Source organism: Haemaphysalis longicornis, unplaced genomic scaffold, assembly GCF_048455015.1.
Source record: "Haemaphysalis longicornis isolate Haplotype H1 unplaced genomic scaffold, Haemaphysalis longicornis Haplotype H1 scaffold_5, whole genome shotgun sequence".
Lineage (NCBI taxonomy): Eukaryota > Metazoa > Arthropoda > Arachnida > Ixodida > Ixodidae > Haemaphysalis > Haemaphysalis longicornis.
In genome coordinates this window covers 4,832,461-4,854,420 of record NW_027526385.1, presented here as the reverse complement: position 1 = coordinate 4,854,420, position 21,960 = coordinate 4,832,461, and the positions used below count along the sequence as shown (strand labels likewise).

The window sequence follows — 21,960 nt, the reverse complement described above, 5'->3', positions numbered from 1 at the left end:
CTTGCCCTTCATTTCGAGTCTCCCGCGCCTTCAAAGCGAGCCAGCAGACGGTGAAAGTCATTTCTGGCAGTACAGATACATGCCTAGGGGCGCGTGCCCCGCAGAGGAAAGGCACGTAGCAAGGGGGTCTTCTAGCGAACAAACGGGTTTGCTTTTGAGATGCGCCCAAATGAACAAGACACGAACTAAACGTGAAAAAGAGAAAAAAAGAAGCCGGGACGCTCTGCGACGGTGGGAAACAGGTACGATAAAATACCGGAATGTCGAGATTTCCCCGTGAGCGGCGGGGCGACCTCAAATGGGTCACAAAGCCCAATCGCGGGGTCATCGCGAGCGGCGTCTCGTCTCGGTCGCCCGGAGCCAGTTTTCTCTGTAGCCGTCGAGCAAGAGGAGCGCACCAAATTGCACTGCTCCCCGTTTCAACTTGGGATCCTCTTCGGTTATCTTACCAAAAGAGCCATGCAAAATCTGACTGCCGTTTTTATCTTTGTCTGCGCGATCGTCTGCGTGGTTGTTGCTGCTCCGAAATCCGGCGATGGTAAGTTCGGTTTACGTCTTATCACTCGTTCTTCTTGTTCCAGATGTGTTGGTTGTCCTTTTTATGTATATGCGCCCTAAGAAGCAATATTCTTTCTTTTTTTGTTTGTATTGACAACTATGTTTCCACGAGCTTAACCCATACTTTATGCAACTGTTCCTTCTTGATTGCCCATTTAGGCACCTTTATTAACTTCCTGGCCTTGCCTTACGCACACGGTGGAAAACGTACGAATTTTTGAATGTATAGTGAGACTCAGGTTACTATCAGCACTAAATACGTTCGCTTTGTATTAATAAGCCGCAAATATTTGTGCCGGATAAAATATTTTTCGCCCAGCTTAAACAGCTGAAAAAGACAACAATCAAGGAAAAGGGAAAGTGGACGTATCTCAATATCCTGACATGGTTCTGCAGTCACCAATTCAGAACCTAGAAAATGAATAAACGGTGAGCATGGAAAATTTACCTCTGTGAACATGCCAGTTTTTTACTTAGATCATTAGATCATTCAAGCTCGAAACTTCTTCCAGCGACTGGGGGCCTTATTTTCTTACTGAGGTAACTCCTGTGCCATGCATACAGACAAAAAAGTTCCCGTTGCGTTTTGGTTGAAACTCCACGTAGAATAAAATGCCACCACAATTCCTTTCTCTGTATCGCTTCTACAGAACTGCGAATATTGGAGTGGATTTTCTTGGCTTCATGACTCCTCATTAGAATGCGTTGGAAGATCTTCCGTCCAGCTTTGCGATTGAAACTCAGCGTACCATTGGCTACTCCTAATGTCTTTGTATAGACCGTTTTCAACCTTCTCGTAGAACAGTAATCGTGGTACTCAAAAAACCAAATTATCTGTATTTTTCTTTCGTGAAGGGACGGTGGTCACCGGAAAGCACATTACGTAAACACTAGACGCAGCAGGGCATTGTGTGAGAAGCTTTCCGTCAAGACAATCTCATTTTTAATGCTCGGTTGTTGGCCAAATTAGCAATACCTCGACACCGCCTTCTGCTGAACTCATCTTTATTGTTAACTCTCGTTACTGTTCCTCCTATTTCGAGAAGTCAGCTTTACCGCTTTTTTTGCGGGAAGTAGTCATTTTGAAAATGAACTGTAATATGTACAGTATCATGTTTTTACGTGGCCTGCACGAAACTTTCATACGAAGGCAATTGCGCTAATGTAATTTATTATTACGTCAGTCTTTAACGCCTCCTTGGAGGAGAAAAGTTTTCATTGTCGCGAATAATACCTTTCGTGCGCAATTCACCAATCAAAGGTTCACAGAAAAACTTTTTGAAAATTTTAAATATGTTCAGAACGTCGATAACATAGATGAAGCAGTCGCGGAGTAGGCGAGGGAAATATTACTGCTCTACGCTGATCGGGTAATTCGAAAACATGCTCAAAAGATGTTTCTGTCTTTCTTGGTCAGGGCATTGTTTGCGGGTTTAAGTAACGCCATCCACGCGATATGGTGGGAATTGGCCGGCTTCTTTGCAGTTGCAGCAATAACCACAGTGTATACCCCTTAAAAATTAACCGCCCCTTCCTAAAAACATTTGATAGAAGCGCGAAAGCTTTCTAACACCAAAACTGCGTCGAAAGTGCGTCCAACCTTCCCTGAAAGTGCGACCAACATATCGTCAACCCTCCACAGACCCAAATCGCAAGCGAACTAACCAATCGACGATTTTTCGCGCACTAAGTAAGCGCACCTACCAGTGATTTGAATGAACACCGATTCGGACTTCATGAAATGAAGGTATACCATTGTACTCCTTTCTGATGATCCATGCCTATTGTCTAATTTAGAACCATTCAGTTTTCGCTCGTTTCAAGTAACCGTTTTGACACAATTGAATCCCGGTTTCACGCACGCGCACTGTGTCCAGAAATCTTATCGAGTCTCTTCGGTCGACCAACCAGCCTATGGGCAGATGCATTAGTTCTTTGACAGGCCTACGCCATCGGTCCCCCCCAGAAAGCTCCTGCTTTAAGAAAATCGCATCAAAAGCATAGCAGAAACTGCAAGGCTCTTCTGCTACGACGAGCCCTTCACGCAATGGCGCTCTCTGCTGGCGATAACGGTAGGCGCCGAAGTAGTTCAGTTAAGAAGGAAAAAGTGAACGCGTTAATTTCCAGTGTCCCAGGGCACTTAATAGCAAAGCTAGTTTCCAACGACACCTATGACCTTCTTTTTTCCCAAACACCTCCCAAACAGTTCATAACTTCTAACGGCGCGACCTGCCTTCGGCTTGCAGCTTTTTAACGCCCTAAGCACACTGACCACAATACAGGCTCGGGCAAGGTGTTTCATAATCTGGATGCAACTGGACCTCGGTGGTATAAGGCATCGGCAACCCCTCGACGTGGGGAGGATGTGGTTTCCGCTTCAAGTGGCCGTGCTCTGCCTGCATAAACAATTAAGACGCCACCTCGGCACCAGATGTCTAGCGAGTTGGAAAAACGCGGGCAAACCGGTTGGCGGTGCGGATGGTTTTCCGCTTACAGCTAAGCGAACAGAGGAGTCTGCTTCTCTTGCTGCGCGCTGTCCCGCAGAGCAGCCTGAGCTTGTTTCAACCAACGGTGCAATATTTTCTCTTTCTGCTCCGACGTAATCGCAATATTTGCTGCCCCCAGCAACAAACTGCTTGTGTGCAATCTTTTCGCGCGTGCTGCAACCATGTCGAGCGTTCCTCTGACAAGACCGATTCTCTGACAGGTTAATCGTATTCGCACCACCGCGTGCGCGCTTGCTCATTGCGGGTCCGCACTGTAAGCGAGGCAAATAAAATCGCAAGTTGCTCAACCAAGTCGAAGTTGCGTCGCGAATATGCACATACGTTTTCCTAACGAAGATAACATTGATTTGCTCGTCGACATCTCCTCGAGAGATCGTTCTTTCGTGAGTTACCTTCTAGGAGGAGCCTTGCTCACATGGGCGATCATTGTTGCTCAACGTGTAGTTGCACCGTGCATTATAGTCTCAAGTTTAATAAGTCTTCCGGTCAGATATAGTGACGGCAAATTTAAAAAGTGACTCCCTAAAAGCTTGAATTTGTTCTCATTGGGTTTTTTCATGGTGAAGCGACCCTCAGTAATGTAGACCACTGAAGAGGTGTGAAACGTGCTTCAACGAACGAATGTTTTTATTGTTCCCTCCCACCAGATGAGCAGCATCCGTGGCCGCAGGCCAAACCTGTGACATGGTGATCAGTAGACGTGGGCCTTAGCCACGAACACATCGCGCTCGGTCAGCAGCAGTTTTTCAGCTGCCGAATTTATTTATTAACAGATACTGCTGTCTCCATACATGATACATAGAAGGAGTGGGTACATCACACAGTAGATCTAACAATGAACTTACAATGCATTCAAAACGTATTACGAAATGTGGTTAGACGATTAATGTACAGACTATGCATTTGGTTTTCCCCGCAAGGAACCATCTGCGCTCTAACAAGTATAACCAACGCTTGGAAAAACGCAATACTGTAAGGAATGGCTGTAAGGAAACGATATAAGGTGGGCTTATCGGGGCAAGGCAGTTCCAGTGGAATAACTGAGGAAATCGGTGCTTGAATGCATCTGCGACCATGTACAATCTTATGTAGCAAAGTGATACGATCAAGCGTGCTTGGACAACTCAGGGATTTCGATCTCTTGAACCTACCACCATAGTTTAAAAATAATAAATTAACATTAAATGTTTCAAAAATAAAATAGATAATATTCTCCCGCCCTTATAAAATCCTCAACAGCCAGACTGAACTGTTTTGAGATGGCAACCTGCCTGAATGAGTATAAGAGCTCACATACGTTGGAATAACTTTGGAGTGCTATCTTAACATTAAGCAGCACATCTCACTCCTATGTAATCCGTTGGCGCGAGCGTGTTCCGGCTTATTAAAAGCGAGGTGTTATTTCTCTCCACCTACATTGAAAATAAGTTACTATTCAAGTTTTCAAAGCAATATTCCTTAATGTGTTGACACTTGGGGCCTCGCACACTCTACCTACCTAAATCATGTTCAAGTTTTACAAAAAACGCCCATTAGGGTTATCACACACACTAAAGTAATCACAGTTATGGTATCCTGTCTCGAGATTTAAACATAATGCAACTGGCTAAAATAAGGCATTATAAAATTGCGTACATGGTTGAAAATACAGTACAACACAACGTTTCGTTCGAGCCTCCAAGTTTTATCAGGCCGTTGCATCAAACGCGAAATAACTCAGAGTTGCGTTTCAACCTACCAGTCGTAGAGATAATATACTGACTCTAGAGGGAAAGCGCGCCGCTGAGCCAATGCATCGGAACCGTCACAGTGGCTGACATGATTCAACAATTTGAAGGTTGCCAGCTGCGTTTCTGCTTACTAAAACCGGCGAAAGCGATGGGTATTAATCTGCGATGGGTATTAATCTGGCAACGTGCTGCCGTGGCGTTTCCGCGTCCAGCTAGCGAAGAATTCTGCGATTAATTGTAAGATGGCGGCCCACTGGCCAGGGGGGTTTCGTTAGGGTGGCTAGAATTCTAGCCACCCTAGTTTCGTGTTTGCGTCGTCGACAGCATTGCGTAGTTTATTTCCTGTGCGTAGGTAACCAACGTGTTTTCAGTTTAGCGTGTGACTTGTACGTAGCGAGACTATTTGAGCAAGACGTGGTAACGCTCACGCAACACTTGCGCGCAAGCTCGAATGCGACTGATCGCATGCGCGAGGACGCCAAGGAATCAGCTGATACGTCGTGAGGCGCACAGAAAATGAATCTCCGTCATGATCTCCGTGCATTTTTGCACCGTGTCGCTTTATTTGCCATTCTGTGACATTTTGCGCGGCGCTCAACACTTTTCAATCGAAGTGTAGTGAACTGCGGATTTAGCTGAATGTTTAACCCTTATTGACAAAAGAAATGTTATCCCACGTTTCAACGCTGATATTTCTGGTGAGTCCCTTTCAAGCACGGGAACGAAACAGCGCGGTTGATCGCAGGCAAACCCAGTGGCAGAACGCATGCCGAGGGCAGTATGCAAAATACAGTCAGCGGCGTGTCCCGTTTTCTTTTCTCTCTGCATTCGTCAAGTTCTAAGCTGCTTTCCAACACTTCCAAGTAAAAGGTGGCGCGGTACTGAATGGGGGCTGTAATTTGCCGCACAAAGCGAGTAGAGAACATTCACTTGTGGTCACTGATTAAAAAAAGAAACCTATTTTCGTTACTAATTTTTTCGTTGTACCTTCACGAACGTTTGCGCGACCGTTCGAAGCACGGACAGCTGTACGAAGTTGCTTGAATAAAACAACTGAAACGGAACGATTATAAAAGGTCCTTTTATTTCTTTTCCAACGGGAACGATCGCTGGCTGCCACTCCGTAGCCTGTAGTGAACTTGCGGTAGTCAAGTTCAGATCAGAATCGCTGTTCCGGCGTCAGTTCAGAGGCAATAGATAAGGTGCTTAACGTGAAGCAACGAATGACGGCCTCGAAAGCGCCCGGGGAGGCAGTTGCTCAGCGCGTGCATCCGGCTTCCCACGTTTTGCACGCCCGCACATCTGAGCTGGAGACTGTACGCACGCGCTGTCAGTGCGAAACTCTATGAGGCGCAAGGGCCTCGCCACTTCATGGCGCACTTGAAGGAAATCGGAACCGAAACTGATGTACACATTTACTTTTCTTCGCTAATTACGGCTTAACTACACTGAAAGTTTTTTGAAGAGCTAGTATTAATTACTGAGGCAGTTATATGTAACTTTTTTGTTTCAGTTATTTGCTTTAGTTAAATATTTACTGAAGAACTTTTTCGCAGGCGAAATACAATTGCTCCTGCAACCATGGGAATTGTATCATGTTAGCGCCCACGATTCTTACGGTCTCAGAGCTCGCTTTACCCCCCTGCTACCAGTAGTTCACAACGGATATGGCAAACGCACCATTGCGTTTTTTAGGGTGGTTCTGCGGAATTTCTTCCTTTAATATATTAGAAGAGATGCCCATTTTACAAGAAGCATCAAAATATTTATCCGCGGAGATTTTACACTTCATCAGTATAAACATAAACTCTAAAAAATCTCTGCGGGCGGAATTCACCACAACACTCCAGCACGACTATTCTTCTGCGCTTTATCCGCACCGTTTCACAGCGCAGATAGTAGAAATATAGTATCTGCGCCGTTGTCTCAGTGCACACACTATATTTTGCTCAATTCGTATGTTGGGCTTCGTCATTCACCAAATTTGCACATTTGATCACGACGATTCGATGTTCTGGAGTGTTGTGATGAAGGCCACCGGCGGCGCTTTTTAAGAGTGTACATCGAAGAGATTTGCAATGACCCATTTTCAATCATATGTAGGTTCGTGTTGTTATTCCATTATGGTTTCTTTGCTTATTTATTTTTGTTTTTTAATTTTACACTATACCAAAATTGCTTCGTGCTAGCAACCTCAGCCCATCATTGTCACCTGCAAAGCAACTTTTTAGTATGTACACCAGCTTCTTTGAGCAATTATTTCGTGTTATTGTGTAGATGTGTACACGTTATTGTTTGTAATGTGTCTATCAAAGAATGTATCTCAGATCTTTTTAGATTCTTATGTTTACACTCGATAAACATGCATGTGTGTCAACCACTGGCACCATTCAGTGTCACCACTCCAACCATATTTTTACATGCACTCTGCCAATTCGGAGAGAATAACTCGCCCCTTTTCTTGCATACCTGTTACTTCGTGTCATTCGACGCTTCTCCCACAAACTGTACCTGAAATCTTTATTGCATGCGCCCACTTTCTAGCCAGTAGGCTATGGTCCCAGATGACCGATTTTTTATTGCAAAAAAATGCTCAAACAACTATTTTTTCCTCTTCTTCTATCGATGGTGTGCTTGCGTGAGATGAGTAAAATAGGTTGCGGCCGTATAGGTGATTAATAAACCGTATTGCTTTTTTTCTGTATGCCATCGATTCCCGGTGTTTTAGTAGCCTGACTACACGAGCCGACGACCGGAGAGGCCGACAGCCCGAGCCCCTAATGTGTTTCGCCTAGTTAAGCAGCTGAATAAAATTTGGAAGAACTCGAGATTTACTCTCGAGGACACAAATGGGGTTCTCCGTTTCCCTCCGGCATTGTAGGCATCTTACTGTCTGTGTAACGTACAAACCCAAACCACTCGACCACGGAGGATGGTCGTCAGGTTGCATCGGTGCTTGGGACGACCACGTTGAACTGCAGCAGCAGCACATCGGGCGTGTCATCGGTGAGCGCGTGAAGCCTGGCGGCGAGTGCACGTTTCCCGCCCCCTCCGCCACTACCCCCACCCGAGAACGCTTGAACCCGTGCACGATGATAAACGTGCATATGACGTATGTCGAAAGTATGTTAACATTACGGCCGTGCAATAAAAAAGTGGGGATGAATGAGATGCTAATGTATACACGCTAAAGCTTTACTTTTGGCTTCCGTACTGATAAAAGGCTGAAATGTAATTTTAGTAGCTTGAAGTAAGGCCGTAAAATTATAGTGCTCAGTTTCATTGCATCATGTGCCTGTTCGAAGTTTTTCGGTATCCCACGACGCTAGTGTGTAGTTGAAATCCAAAATCACCAAGGGCTGCAGCATCCCTCACACATGCCTGTATACAGTATACTGTGTGGACACCAATCGGGCAAGCTGGTGAGTCTTGGGGCCTCTCAGGGTCACAGGGGCCTCCGTACGACGTGGAGCAAGGATTTAGTTGGGTCAGTTTCTTGGACCCTGGACCAAAAATATGGATTCATCTTTAGGGACGAAACTTTTGCTGCGTTTTTGACGGTATTTTGGACTAAAAAGGAAATTGTAATTCTTGACGTGTGCGTGAGACAAAATCGGTGCACGTTTGCGTCGTCATGTACAGATTGTTTCCTTTTTGTTAGTTTGATGTTCGGTCTTCATCCGCACCATTTGCTCTACTTCTTTACAGCGCTTTCTATTTAGAGTTTCATTGCTTGCATTTTATTGTGTCTTTATCTATATTTAATATTCGTTTTCTCGCTCATTGTTGCCTTCTCGATCTCCGACATCTACCTAACTCCATTGTAATCTTCCCCTTCTGGCGTAGCAAGCCATGCCGATAGCAGAACTGACCTCTCCAGACAGCATCAAAAAGTTTTCCCTTCCCCCCTTATACAAAACCTTTGGTACCGAGTTTACGACTAGAAATAAAAGTTCCCATCTGTCGGCGAAAAAACCCACTAAATTTAATTGATTTTAAGAATTGCTTCTGATAAACGAGCACATCTCTCCTACTTTTTATTCCTTTTTCATAACTTTATGCTAGAATTCTGTATTCCTTTCTCTCGACTTTAATTAAAAACTAGCTATAGCCAATTGCTAAACGTGATTTCCAAATGCCGGAAGTTTAATTACTATTGCAATAAAACAAGCCCGAGACGCCACCGTTTCGAAAGGATGCCAGCATATGTAGCACTATTTGAATCTTTCTAATAACGAACACTAGAACGCTTAGCCTCATGCAGACTATGGACAGCTGAGAGGCGCAGGAAAAAACGGTTGCTAGCAGAATAAACAGAATTCTAAGATTTAGATTACTGTTATTTTTGTTGGCGTAAAATAAAATACAATGAATACCGCTTTCCCTCTAATATGCCAATTTCCTGACATACTTGACCACAGTGTTAAAAAAATTAGGTAAGAAATCATTGCGCAGAACGGCGCGCGCGCACACGCACACGCACACGCACACGCACACGCACACGCACGCGCACGCGCACGCGCACGCGCACGCAAACGCACACACACACACACACACGCACACGCACATGCACACGCACACACACACACACACACACACACACAAAAAAAAAAAAACACACCTTACAAGAAGAGATGAACGGCACAAGCCCAGGACAAGTGGCTGAGGGTGCTTTTCTCCTAAGGACATTACCAACTTGAATTAGGACGCATCGTCGCGTTAGGTGGTGGTCAACACTACCAAATATTTAATCCCCTAGCAGCTTGGGGCCCAGGAGTCACCTCATAAAGGCATTTCTAACTGCTGTCGTTTCCGTTTTTATTTTCTTTCGCCTTTCGTGCTACCAAGTGCCCGTGTAAGTGCCGCCTTATCTCTTTTTCCAGACGGCCCGACGACCACGCCGGACCCCAAGGCCTGTCCGGGCTGGGAGGTGTGGCAGGACTGCTCGGGCGACGACTGCCGCGAAATGACCTGCGACGACCCCACCACTTCGGAAGGCTGCAAGGACTGCACTAGCGGCTGCTACTGCGACTCCGGCTACTTCCGAAACAACCTTGGTATCTGTGTCAACTGGGACCACTGCCAGCGCGCATAAAGTCTTACACCCCTACATTGTCCGGCTCGATTGAAATAGATGAGAGTATATCCCGGACCCGCCGCCGTGGCTCAGTGGCTAAGACGTTGTGCTGCTGAGCCTAGCGTCACTAAATAAGCTACACTCAAGAGTACCGCCCCTTCGGGCACCCGGAAGCGTCCGGGGGCCATTTTGTTTCTGGCGTGCAGTGTTGCCATCTCTCCCAACGAAACCGCCGCCGGTTGTGACGGGCAGAGTGTGACCGGCCGCTCTAGCGTCTGCGCAGCAGAGAGAGAGAGCGGAGAGGAGAGCAGAGATGCCCAAAAACAAAATGGCTGCGCCCATATGTAAACAAATATCACGTGGTGACGACCGACCAATGAAAATCCTGGCGCACATACCAAAGAGAGAAAAGAGTCCCGGTACTCTAAAAACCTTTATTCAGTGACGCTAGCTGAGGCAAAGGATGTGAACTCTCTCCCGGCCACAGTGGCTGCTTTTCAGATGCAGGCGAACAGAGCGAATTCCCTGTGTCGAGATTTCGGTGCACGTTAATTCTTCTCAGGTGGCCCAATTAATTTAGAGCCTTCCACTGCGGTGCACTTGATAGCCTGGGTGTTCCTTCGGCATGTAGAACACCCCGAATTTCAGACCACACTCTGGCCAAACGAAGTGCGACTCCCGCCGGTTAGAACAACCAGTGATCCATGTATCCGGCGTGTTGTTCACACAGTTCACACGCTCCACAGCCCGGCAGTGACCTCTGCAACTACAGGGGAACTGTGTCGAGGGATATCTCAGTAACGGGTATTTGGCAAGTATAATTCATTTTGCATCGTAATCCTCGAATTCGTTTCAGCTGCCCGGAGGCAGTGCATGAGTGTGTTATGTGTTAGACAAAACACCAGTATACTAGGGTAGTATACTGGCGTTTTGTAAACTATACTAGGGTAGTTAGGTATACTAGGGTAGTATGCTAGCTTTATCAATCCTACAGTGTTCTTTTTGGCAGTTTCGTGTTTTCTCGTCCTCTGCTGTCTTTTTTTCTGCCAGTGACATTATTCAAGTGTCAAAGTGCCTTCAGCCGTTATTAGAAAGGAACGTGAGCTGTAAGGAGACTTGTTAACTTTCTTGCCACATGTGGATCTGTAGCTGAGGGAGTTGGTAAGGATCGATGGTGTAACAACGAGATATTCAACGCGAGACTACAGGCAAAAAATATCAAAGATTCACTGGTGAGCCATCAAGAATGCGTGAGTATCCCGTTTTTCTCTGCGAATTTGAGGGTGCCCCCGGTGCGCGAGATTTGCTCGGCTTCCTGGATTGGCCGCTTTGCACTGGTTGCCCATTGCGTTCTGTAGAACGTGAAAGCGGTGGCAGGGGCCACAGGACTTGTCCAGGGAGCGCAGGGACAGGTAGCGTGCCGTGGTTCGACATGACGATCCGTACTGTCGTGAATGCAGATGTTTCCTTCCCCACTGTCCGCTCTTTCTCTCTCTACATGTTTTCTGCACACTGCCGTTCTATATCATTACCCATTACAAGTTGAGGGATTATCCTCAGGCGGATACATCCCTCAACTTTAACTACCTCACGCCTGGTGCCAACTCAAGATGGGAGTCTTCCCAAATCCGGACACAATGACCCATATCTACACCATCCTTTACCCAACCCTGGCTTGCCACTTATGTGGTGCCCATACCAACCTGGCCCACATCATCTGAGCATGCGCCCAGAACCTTTTCCCCGAAATCCCTTTGAGGGGAGGTGGCCCGCCTGGCTTCGCCGCCCCGACGAGGACCTACATATCCGCCTGGTCAAGAGGGCAGAAGAGGTAGCCGAAAGGCACTGTAGGCCACCACAGGACCACCAACTTAACTCAAGGAGAAAACGTCGAGGAGGGGGTGGGCCTTCAGCCCCTCAAATCCTCCAGCTACCGCACGACTACAGTGCTAGGCTGTACAGCACAACGCTCGGAGATGACGGCCTGACCTCGCTCTCATTCATAACCAATATCGCATGCACGTGGCGAGTTACGTGGTCAGGTGCGAACCGCGAACCAGCTGTGGAGTGCACATGCGCCAAGCCAGTAGCGGCGCCGGCAGCGGCGAACGCGGCCTTTTGATGAGCTCCGCCCGGCGAGTGACGTGTTGCGCAGTTGTGCTAAAATGAAAATCAAATCAATAGCGATGGCGAAACTGCTCGACGAGATTAGTAGAATTTTAATTAAAAAATGATGAACCACTTCCCTCAGCGTTCTTGACTGGCTTCCTTATCCAACGAACCCCTCTTTCGAAATTCCGATCAGCTGCTCGCAAAGCGGAGGCCACAGTTCTGCAGTCATGGTTGATGCCATAGGTAGCATAGGAGGGCCATGCGTTCGAAGCGGCGCTCGTTACCACCTTCAAGCGTACCATACAAGTGCATTAACACAAATAACCAAGGGCCTAGTAGTTGCTATAGCATCAGACCCGTATTCTGAAGGCCGTGAATTTAGGTCGCAGCTAGGGAATATATTTTTTCTGCTCTCTCTTTGCTCTTTCTTTTTTGTCACGCATTTGGAAAAACTGATTCGTACTCCCAGGGGCGGAAAGTGTGTACGCAATAACCGGTGTTTGAAATAGCAGGGTTCCATTTGATTGGCGGTACCGCGCAGAAAGCACCATGTCAGAAACGCATGCAGTAGGTTCTTGTGCACGTACTATGGAGCACAATGTAAATAACCCCATATTGTGCAAGTACGGTGTGTGCAACGGGCACTTAAAAATGGGGCGCCATACAAGCATGCGTGGACGGACTCTCGAACCTAACGGGACACACGTAGCACCGACTTCAAAAAAGACAGACCCATATATATATAATAGCAAAAAGACAAGAAGAACCGTAAAGAGAGAGAGAGAGGAACGTTTTCATCATCATAACCACCACCACCACCACCACCACCATCATCATCATCATCATCATCATCATATCTACGCCCACTGCAGGGCAAAGGCCTCTCCCATACATCTCCAATTATTGGTCCTGTGCGAACTGCTACCAATTTATCCACGCAAACTTCTTGATTTAATATGCCCATCTTACTTTTAGCCGCCTCCTGCCACGCTTTCCTTCTCTAGGGATCTACTCTGTTACCCTTAATGACCAACGGTTATCTTTCCTTTGCATTGCATGCCCTGCCCACATCCATTTCTTCTTAATTTCTAGTAATATGTCCTTAACACGCATTTTTTTCACTAACCCACTCCGCTGTCTTCTTGTCTCTTAACGTTACCTATCATCTACCGTTACCCCTATCATCTCCGCTGAGTTTTCCTCAATTTAAGTTGAACCCTTTTAGTGCGCCTCAAAGTTTCTGCCCTTTAGGTCAGTACCGGTAAGATGCAGCTGTCATACACTTTTTTCTTCAGAAACAATGGTAGGCTGCCATTCATTATCTGATAATGCCTGTCGAATGCACTCCACCCCATTTTATCCCTCTCATTATATCTGCCTCATTGTTGGGATCAGGGGTCACTACTCTGCCTAAGTACATAATATTCGCTTACCAGTTCCACTGCCTCGCCACCTATGTGAAACCGCTGTGCTCTCCCGAGGTTATTAAGCATTACTTTAGTTTTCTGCCTATTAAATTGCAGGCCCACGATTCTACTGTGCATATCTAGTGCGGTAATCATGCTTTGCAATTCGTCCCTCGAGGCCCGAGTTACTAAGCAAGGCAACGTCATCAGCAAATATGAGGTTACTCAGGTATTCTCCATTACCCGTTACGCCCACCCTTTCCCAATCCGATGTTGTGAATACCGCTTGTAAACATGCTGTGAATAACATTGGAGAGATTGTGTCTCCTCATCAGACGCCCTTTATTATAGGAATTTTACCGTTCTACTTATGGAGGGTGATGGTACCTGTGGACCTATTGTAGATATCCTCTAGTATTCTTTCGTAGTGATCGTCTACACCGTGATTCCGCAATGCCTGCGTAATGCTGAGGTTTCGACAGAGTCAAATGCTTTATCGTAATCTATGAAGGCTATAAATAGGGGTTGAGTATTCTCCGCGCATTTCTCTATCATCTCACTCATCGTGGGATGATGGTCTATTGTTGAATAGTTCTTACGAAACCCTGCTTGTTCATTAGGTTAACTGAAATCTCAGGTGCAGAAATTCTGTGAGCGATTACCTTGATAAGTACAATGTAGACGACTGACAGTAAGCTGATCGGCCTGTAATTTGTCAAGTCCTTCGTGTCACCTTTCTTATGGATTAGGATAATGTTCGCGTTCTTCTGAGATTCCAGTACACTCGCGGTTATTAAGCATTGCGTATACAGGTTTGCCTGTTTTTCTTGTAAAATTTGCCCGCAGTCCTTTAAGCGGTTTTCTGTTATCTGATCCTCACTGGGTGCTTTGCCCCTTGCATTTCTTTCAAAGCCTTCTTTTCTTCTTCTGCCTTTACTGGTGGGATGGCTATCTCCTCCTAACTACTACGATGCTCTGTAATATCCGGGTAAGTCGCGGCTACTGTACGGACCTCTATAGTACTCCTCGGCTGCTATAACTGTCTTGTCCCTATCTGTGATGACACCGCCTTGCTTGTCTTTAACTTCACACATCTGATTTTTTCACATGCCTAGACGCCTTTTCACTGCTTGCAGTGAAGAGGCTTTGAGTTAAGAGAAACGTTTTATTGGGCCTTTAAAGGGGCCATGCAGACAAAACACATGTCTGGTTCATTCGAAAAATTGTCTCGCTAGAACCATACTAACACCGCCTCTAACGTAAACTTCGCTCACATAAGCCAATTAATTAGGAAAAAAGAGAATGGCCAGGTGACTCACTGGCATATTTCCCGCGTTAAAACATATGACGTAGTATGCACAGCCGTGCGATTGGCAGACGCCGGCAAAAGCAAACGCAAGCTAGGCAGAGCTTATAAGCTCGCAGAACAAGCTATTTTCATCTAAATTAAATGCACATTCACTTTGTAGCAGTAAGAATGGTTGGGTGAAACAATGGAAGTTACGCAAGTAAACGAAAACATACAAGCACCAGTGCGTATTGCTGTTGGTACTGCGCGCACTATGCTTGTTATAGTTGCACAGAAGTGCGGCGCTTTGGAGTTGTCTCACGCGACACCGGCCGATTGGCGGAAGCGACATTGTCTTACGTGACCCTGTTTGTCGACAATACTTCATGTATCGTGAAACGATTACTACCTGCCGTAAGAAAAACAAACCAGGTGCAAAGTATGGTCGGAAACAAGGCGAAGGCGAACAGAAGTTCTCCACAGTGCGATGGGGCCATGAAGGAGGACTGACGGTAAAAAAAGGCGTTCCGCAGTCCGCTGCAGATTAAAGAGCCCACTTGCGGTCGCTTAAAGGCCTGTCCCTTTTACTTCATTCCAGACGTCACGAAACCCACGACTTGCGGGAGAGTCAAAATTTTAACTTAAATTCATCATTTTCTCAGTGTATACGCATGGTTTGGTGCCGGACAAGCGCTGGGGGCACTGAACAACACCAAATATTCCGAGTAAAAGAAACTTCGATTTTCGGCTGCATGGCCCATTTAAAGGCCCCTTAAGGGGCATTCTGACCTGCGTACCGATGAATGCAGCAGCCTTCGCTGTGTATGCCTGTTGAATATTTAGTTTGGAGCAGCCCAGCGAATTACAGAACATTCATTGCAGCCTGACGAGTTTGCGATGCTACAGCACCTAGCGAGGCATCAGACTTCGACGTTCGGCTTAGAACTGCACAGGAAAAATAGCTCACATAGGCGGTCAATTTTGTTTGTCCCGGCGAATTTGCGAGAAGAAAAAAAGAAAGGAGGTACAAAGAATGCAGAACTATTAAATAAAGTACAGTCTTTTTCCCTTCGATTGTACGCGACTTTACGCGGTCAATGGGGCAGTTGGAAGTAAATAGCTCTTCTAGCAGCAGAAAACCTTTGGGACGACAGTTTATTGTGTCATCTACTTGTATAGAACAAAAGCGATGCCCACATTCACTTTATAGCCACCTTTTTCCGAGTCATGGCTTCTTGCTTCAAATCAGCCGAAGTCCCAGTATTTATGAATTACCTGACATCACTACGAGTCGGGAAAGTAGCGCCATGTGAATTGAGACCTCTGACGATGGCGTTTAGCGAACTTAAATCTCGTGGGTGCACAGCTAGGAAGGGCTACACGTAACCAAAGGCGGGTGACTGGCCATTTTTTATTTTCTCCTGTTCGGCTGGTTTTAAGCCAGCCATAGGTGTAGTGACAGCTTCCTCAGATGTGGCAATGCGGGAAAGACATGGGCCCAGGAAGGTTGCTTTATTTTTTCGAATCGCCGTGGTGTCAAGGACGACAACGGCACTATGCGGAATAAACCAGTGGCAGCTCTGATGGCAGCAATTGCGATTAACAGCCTTTCCACCTATACGTCAATAAACTGGCAAGGTTTCTATACATGTGTATTGCGCTAATGTTTTGTTAGCGATCTGAACGAAACAGACTTTAAAAGATTGACGTTCCTGGCACGTCGTGGGATGCAGGAGTCTCAAGACGTAAATGTGAACGAAACGAAATTTTCTCAGGTTGTGTGCCTTCGATAGGTTTGCTACGATTTAGGTCATGTCTCCTTAGCCGTTCGTTCTGTACATGATAGACAGAAAATGTGCGTTCCTGCTTAAACGATCCTTAGGTTATGTGGGCTCTAAATCTGCGACCCCGGGAGAAATCCCAAAGTATTTTATGACGCCCCTTAATACTGTGCCTACGTGCATCAAGGAGCACCTCTGAATGAAACATACGCTATATATTCGTCCCCGTGTGGCATTTTGCCTTGCAGGACATTCAGATGCCGTCACGACGTGGGTGTTATTTCTTGCGACGTGACATTTCTCCTCTGGGCGCGGTTCACTACGCGCAATTGAAGCTGAAATGAAAATCCAGCCAGGTATTCATAAAACGTCGGATCAGAGAGTGATGATGCATCTTATTCACCTTTTCATCTTTTGCAAAACGAGAGCGGAGGTACACAGCATTACGTGGGCGATGAACGAATGTCTTCAAGCTAAAACTTGATGGATGTTTATTCTTATTTTTGAACTTTAGGCACACACCAGGCCAGATGAACCCCAATGCAACTGTCGCAGAAGAAGTGGCACATTTAGGCACGAAAACACACGCACAAGAAAGAGGCGACCTTGAACGAAAGTAGGTGTACTTTATAACAACAAAAACAATTGTGAAAATCTGCACGAATCAAACACCCAGACAGACAACTAAGTGCATACTTTTTTGGGAGCCCATAGCCACCTAGTCCTCCAACAGACCCCCTGAGTGGGCTCAAAGCAACGAAGATGCCCATTTGTTATGCTAAGGTAATTGTAGCGTATAAAAAGCTAACTACACAAAACTTACACATGGAGACCGTAGACACGAGAAAAATAGAACTAGCTTAGAAACTCGACTATTTGTACACAGACAGCTTTGGCACACAGAAAAAGTACTTTATGTAGCGCACCCTGATAAGCGCAGATATTCCGGGCCAAGCTTAATATGTATCATGGTGGTTTGGATGGTCGGTCTTCCCGACTAGAGATATTCCCAGGAAATGGAGGGTAACATAACAGACGATGGCGTACATTGCAAGGAGAGAGAATGAAACGAACGTGCTCTGATCCACCGCACAGTGGCTAAAACATTCTGACCCACAGTGGGCAGAGCATACAGGCAACTCCCCATCCGGGACTGCTTGAAGGGAAGAAGGTGCCCGAGAAGCCCGCCCGCTAGCAGCACTCATCATAGCGATTGGCTTTTACGCGCTAGGGACAAACAGGTATAAGGCTGTCAAACAAGCACGTCCCCAGCGTAATCAGTGGAACACTGATTGGCATGCACACAATAATACAAAAAAGACTGGCAGTAGAGCTATTCTTGGGGAAAGAAGAGTTATGGAGATCCCTTATCGAGATCCCAAATTGGCGAGTTCATCTAAGGTGCACACCAGTACACGGCTTGCGTTTCATCGTAACATGAGTTGTCAAATACCAAGGATTGATCTTGGTAGTGCTAGGCTTTGATAACACAAGGTAATAAAGAAGCCTATACTACGGTGCTTAAGTGGAGTGGCACTTGAGCACTTCGAAATGCGTTTGTTAGGCATGCTTGCCAATGGGGCAAAAAGGACGAACGAGCAGTCCATGTGATTAGTTTGTCTATGCTCATGTATAACGGCCACGGATACCTGGAGTGAGGAGGACACCCCCTCCCACATCAGGTATTGCTTGCCCTGCTAGTGCAGCGTAAATGTTCAGTGTGTGTGCGATTGTTTTTTGTTTGCGACTGTCAAGGGCATGGTCGTTTCTGCAAACAGTTTTTATTTTATTCTTTTCAGTTATATTGTTCTCCAAACATGACAGGAGGGCTATGTATGTGCGCCTGGTTGGAGTCCAGAACTACGGGCGGCTGTATAGGAAATAAAAATTCCTTGCTTTCAAATGCAGCGCCGTTCATGTTGTTACGTGGTGGCATGACAGATATAAGACGAATCATGGTATATGTGGGGAGATTTATTTACACTATGTACGTGGCGGCCATCAGGGAGTCCGCGCTGGCTGTGCACCTCACAGTGCTTCGTCGTCGCCGGAGGTTGTGACCGCATAGCTACGTGCCACTATTCTCTTCATCGTCGTCTTGTGACAATATTACAAGGAGTTCACGGCGCCAGCTTAGAGGCGCTGACCCAGTTGGCTGCAGAAATCGAACTCCCACAACATCGGGAGCCCGGATCCGAAATGGCTGAATGAATCTCTCAGTGGTACAATCACCCCAACTTTTGGGCAGAGCAACGCTTTTATTACTACTTGAGCGGAAGAGCCGGTGTCTCTCGCCAGGTTCCATAATAGCATGCAAAACACAATTACTTGAATTCACAAGTGACCTTCACACTAATCTGAATAACAATCTTCTTACAGACTGCATTTTTTAGACTTTTCAAAAGCCTATGGCCGTGTACCTTATTGCCACTTAAGTTCTAAATTATCTGCTATACAATTAGATTCGCTAACCTTATCATGGATTCGGAATTTCTTATTACTCCGTAAACAATTCATTGCCATGGATAACAAATCGTCATCAGTGTCTTATGTAACCTCTAGTGTGCCTCAGGGTAGCGTTCTTGCTCCACTTCTGTTTCTTATCTATAATAATGATTTGGCAAAGGGCCTCACATCCTACATACGAATATTTGCCGATGATTACATAATATAACAACCTATTAAACACGTTAATTATCATCATGTCTTATAGAAAAACCTTGACCTAGTTATCCATAGGTGCAATGCATGGCGCAAGACATTAAACGCATCCAAATGTAAAATAATCCCCTTTGGTCGTATGAATAACCCGTCTGTGTTCTCTTACCGTATAAATAATGAAGTTCTTTCGTAGGTATCCACCTACAAATACTTCAGAGTTCATCTCACACGTAACCTCTATGGGCCACTCACATCACTACCATCTGCGCCAGTGCCTCAAGATAATTAGGATACCTATGCCGTTACCTACATTGTACTCCGTCGAACATCCGCAAATTAGCCTACGAACTTGAATTGTCCTCAGCAGTCTGATCACCTCACCCCAACTACCTTATCAATGTGGTCGAAGCAGTCCAGAACAGGGCTGTCCCTTTCATTTCCCGCAATTACGATTACGGTTCCAGTGTAACCCAACTTAAAAAGGCTCATTCACTTCAAGCCTTAGTCACTCGCCGCAACATCTCTCTCTTATGCCTCTTTCACACATACGTACGATCCCCCTACATATCGGATAGATTGCACAACCGACTTAGTTTCTGGCGAACCTATAAAAAAACTGCTACTTTTAAGGCATCCACATTGCGCAGTGCAATCAGGTTGTGGAATAGTCTTGCTCATAACACAGCATCTGACACTAACCTAGATTCCTTCCCTCGAAAGTTACTCTTACACTTATCTTGATATTTTCATATTTCAATTGTCTATTTTTTATTTTTGTATATGTGGCACGTGCAACAAGCCGTGAACTTCTAAAAACCACGTTTTGCACTTTGGGTTTTTGTTGCATTGAATTCTTTTCCTGTATTGTCAACATGCTTTTGCTCAAAAATTACGCCACTTCTCTTCTTGATATCCTTACTTTTTTGTTCAAAGTTTTAGCGAATTTTTATTACGCATCCTGTATCGTTCGCAAACTACTTTGCCGTTTGTTTTTGATGCGACATGCTGATTTGTGTTTTTTTTGTTTAGATACACTGGTTCCTTGTTATTAGTACTTTTTACGCCTTACTCCTGTAACTTCCAGACAAACGTGTGCTGTTCTCTTTCTGCCGCCCTTACTCAAAGCTCTACACAATGAGCCTGTAAGGTACTCGTTAATGAATGAATGAATGATGAATGAATCAATCAAACAGTCAATCAATATGAGAAGACCATGAGACCCCTTTCTTGGCCTTCAACACAAAAATTTTGCCCGGTTTCTCTGTCACTCGACTCAGCCTCCCTGCCAAAAAATACAGTTGCCATGATACCTTTTTCTTGGATTTCAACACAAAAATATTTCTCGGTTTCTCTGGCACTCGCCTTAGCCTCCGTGCCACAAAATACAGTTGGAAGAACCCTGGCACACCCAGTTTAATATACATGCAAAATATGAAATGCTATCACCCCTTCATACCCAAATATAAGGGCCCTTGGACCTTTTTTCATCTCCCGTAAGACATTTTCAACCCTCCGCTGGGTAGACGTTTGCAGATATCTTTCCGCCACGCCGTTGCCGAAGCTCCAATCCACGCTATTTTGTTCCGCCTATTTGGGGAGGCCATGTATTTCGCTAAGTGAGCTAACGCGTGGGTGATGCTTTCTCATTATCAAGCCGGCTGGCACCCTGCAGCGTCGGCTTTACGCCATGGTACGACCTCAGAAGCTGTAAATAGGGCACAGCAGCTGGGACCACGTCTCAAGTGGCCCTCTCCTACGGGGCTTTCAGAGAAATCCTCTCGGCCTTCTTCTCGGAACACGGGAGGAGCTTTTTAAAACTGCCCTTCTCACTGAACTGGCGCGTGGCGTAAAGAAAAAGTACTTTTGCACTTGGTTTTTTGGTTTTTTTGGTTTTTGGTTTTTGGTTTTTTGGTTTTTTCGTTTTTTGGTTTTTTGGTCAGAGTGCTTTTCAGCTTGAAGATGCGCAGTCACGCCTCGGCTATAAGGAGCCGGGTATCTGCCCGTTAGCTTATAAGGGTCTCTGATCCAACATTTTACAGAGGGAGATCACAGGAGATTTCCTCCAACAGAATGAAATCCGCAGTGCTTTCTGGCCTCACGCTCCTGGTTGTGTTCAGTAAGTTATAAACTGTATGATTTGGTATCATTTTGTTGTCCTGTCCCATGACTTAAACTCACTTGCATAGTTAGCATTGCAAATCAATAGCGTATTGGTGATGCTGCCTGTCTATAGTTAAGCCTAACTGCGCATTCCCGCGCTAAAATAATAATCTCGAGGGGGCGAAGTAGCAGTTGCAGTAAAGAATGGCAGTGATATGGCAGTCGGGGATCAAATCAATAACCACGAAAGTTTAAATTTAAGGGTTTCATTCTCGGGGCCCACGTTTATTCTATATGCAGTCTATTGCTCACCGAACGCTGACGATTCTTTTTTGCTTAAATTACATGACGGAATGATAAAATTAAAGAGTAATAATTGCATAGCTACTTGTGATTTCAACCTACCTGCTATTGACTGGGAGCGTAGGAAATGCGATTTATCTTCTGATTCGTTACTAGACATAATGTTTACCCTTAAACTTCAACAAATTGTAAAAGGCGACACTTGAGGAAACTAAATCCTAGACCTGTGGCTAGTTTCCGAAATGTTTAGTGGGGAGTTGTTCATTTATATTAAGCTATATCCGACCATAAATAATTTCCTTTTCTTGGAGAAAGTGCAGTCTTAAACCGAAAGTTGTGACGCAGGCCTTAAAGATTTTTCGAGGGCAAACGACATTGCTCTAATAGACTGTTTAGACACGCATCTAGAACAAATCGACAATGCCCCTGAGCTATTG

At 45.6% G+C, this 21,960-nt stretch overlaps 1 protein-coding gene across 1 annotated transcript; it reads left to right on the top strand.

Annotated features, from left to right (window-relative positions):
• Positions 1-310: 310 nt before the first annotated feature.
• On the top strand, positions 311-9,907 carry LOC144137827 (ixochymostatin-like). Its single transcript, XM_077669833.1, has 2 exons — positions 311-538; positions 9,679-9,907. Exons 1-2 carry the CDS (start codon positions 460-462, stop codon positions 9,888-9,890), a joined length of 291 nt encoding a protein of 96 aa, XP_077525959.1. The 5' UTR covers positions 311-459; the 3' UTR covers positions 9,891-9,907.
• The last annotated feature ends 12,053 nt before the right edge of the window (positions 9,908-21,960 follow it).

Bases quoted from the DNA above. Each gene is read 5' to 3' on its own strand.
- LOC144137827 (XM_077669833.1), top strand. From the start codon at position 460: ATGCAAAATCTGACTGCCGTTTTTATCTTTGTCTGCGCGATCGTCTGC. The intron at 539-9,678 runs GTAAGTTCGGTT...CTCTTTTTCCAG, and splicing joins TGCTCCGAAATCCGGCGATG to ACGGCCCGACGACCACGCCG.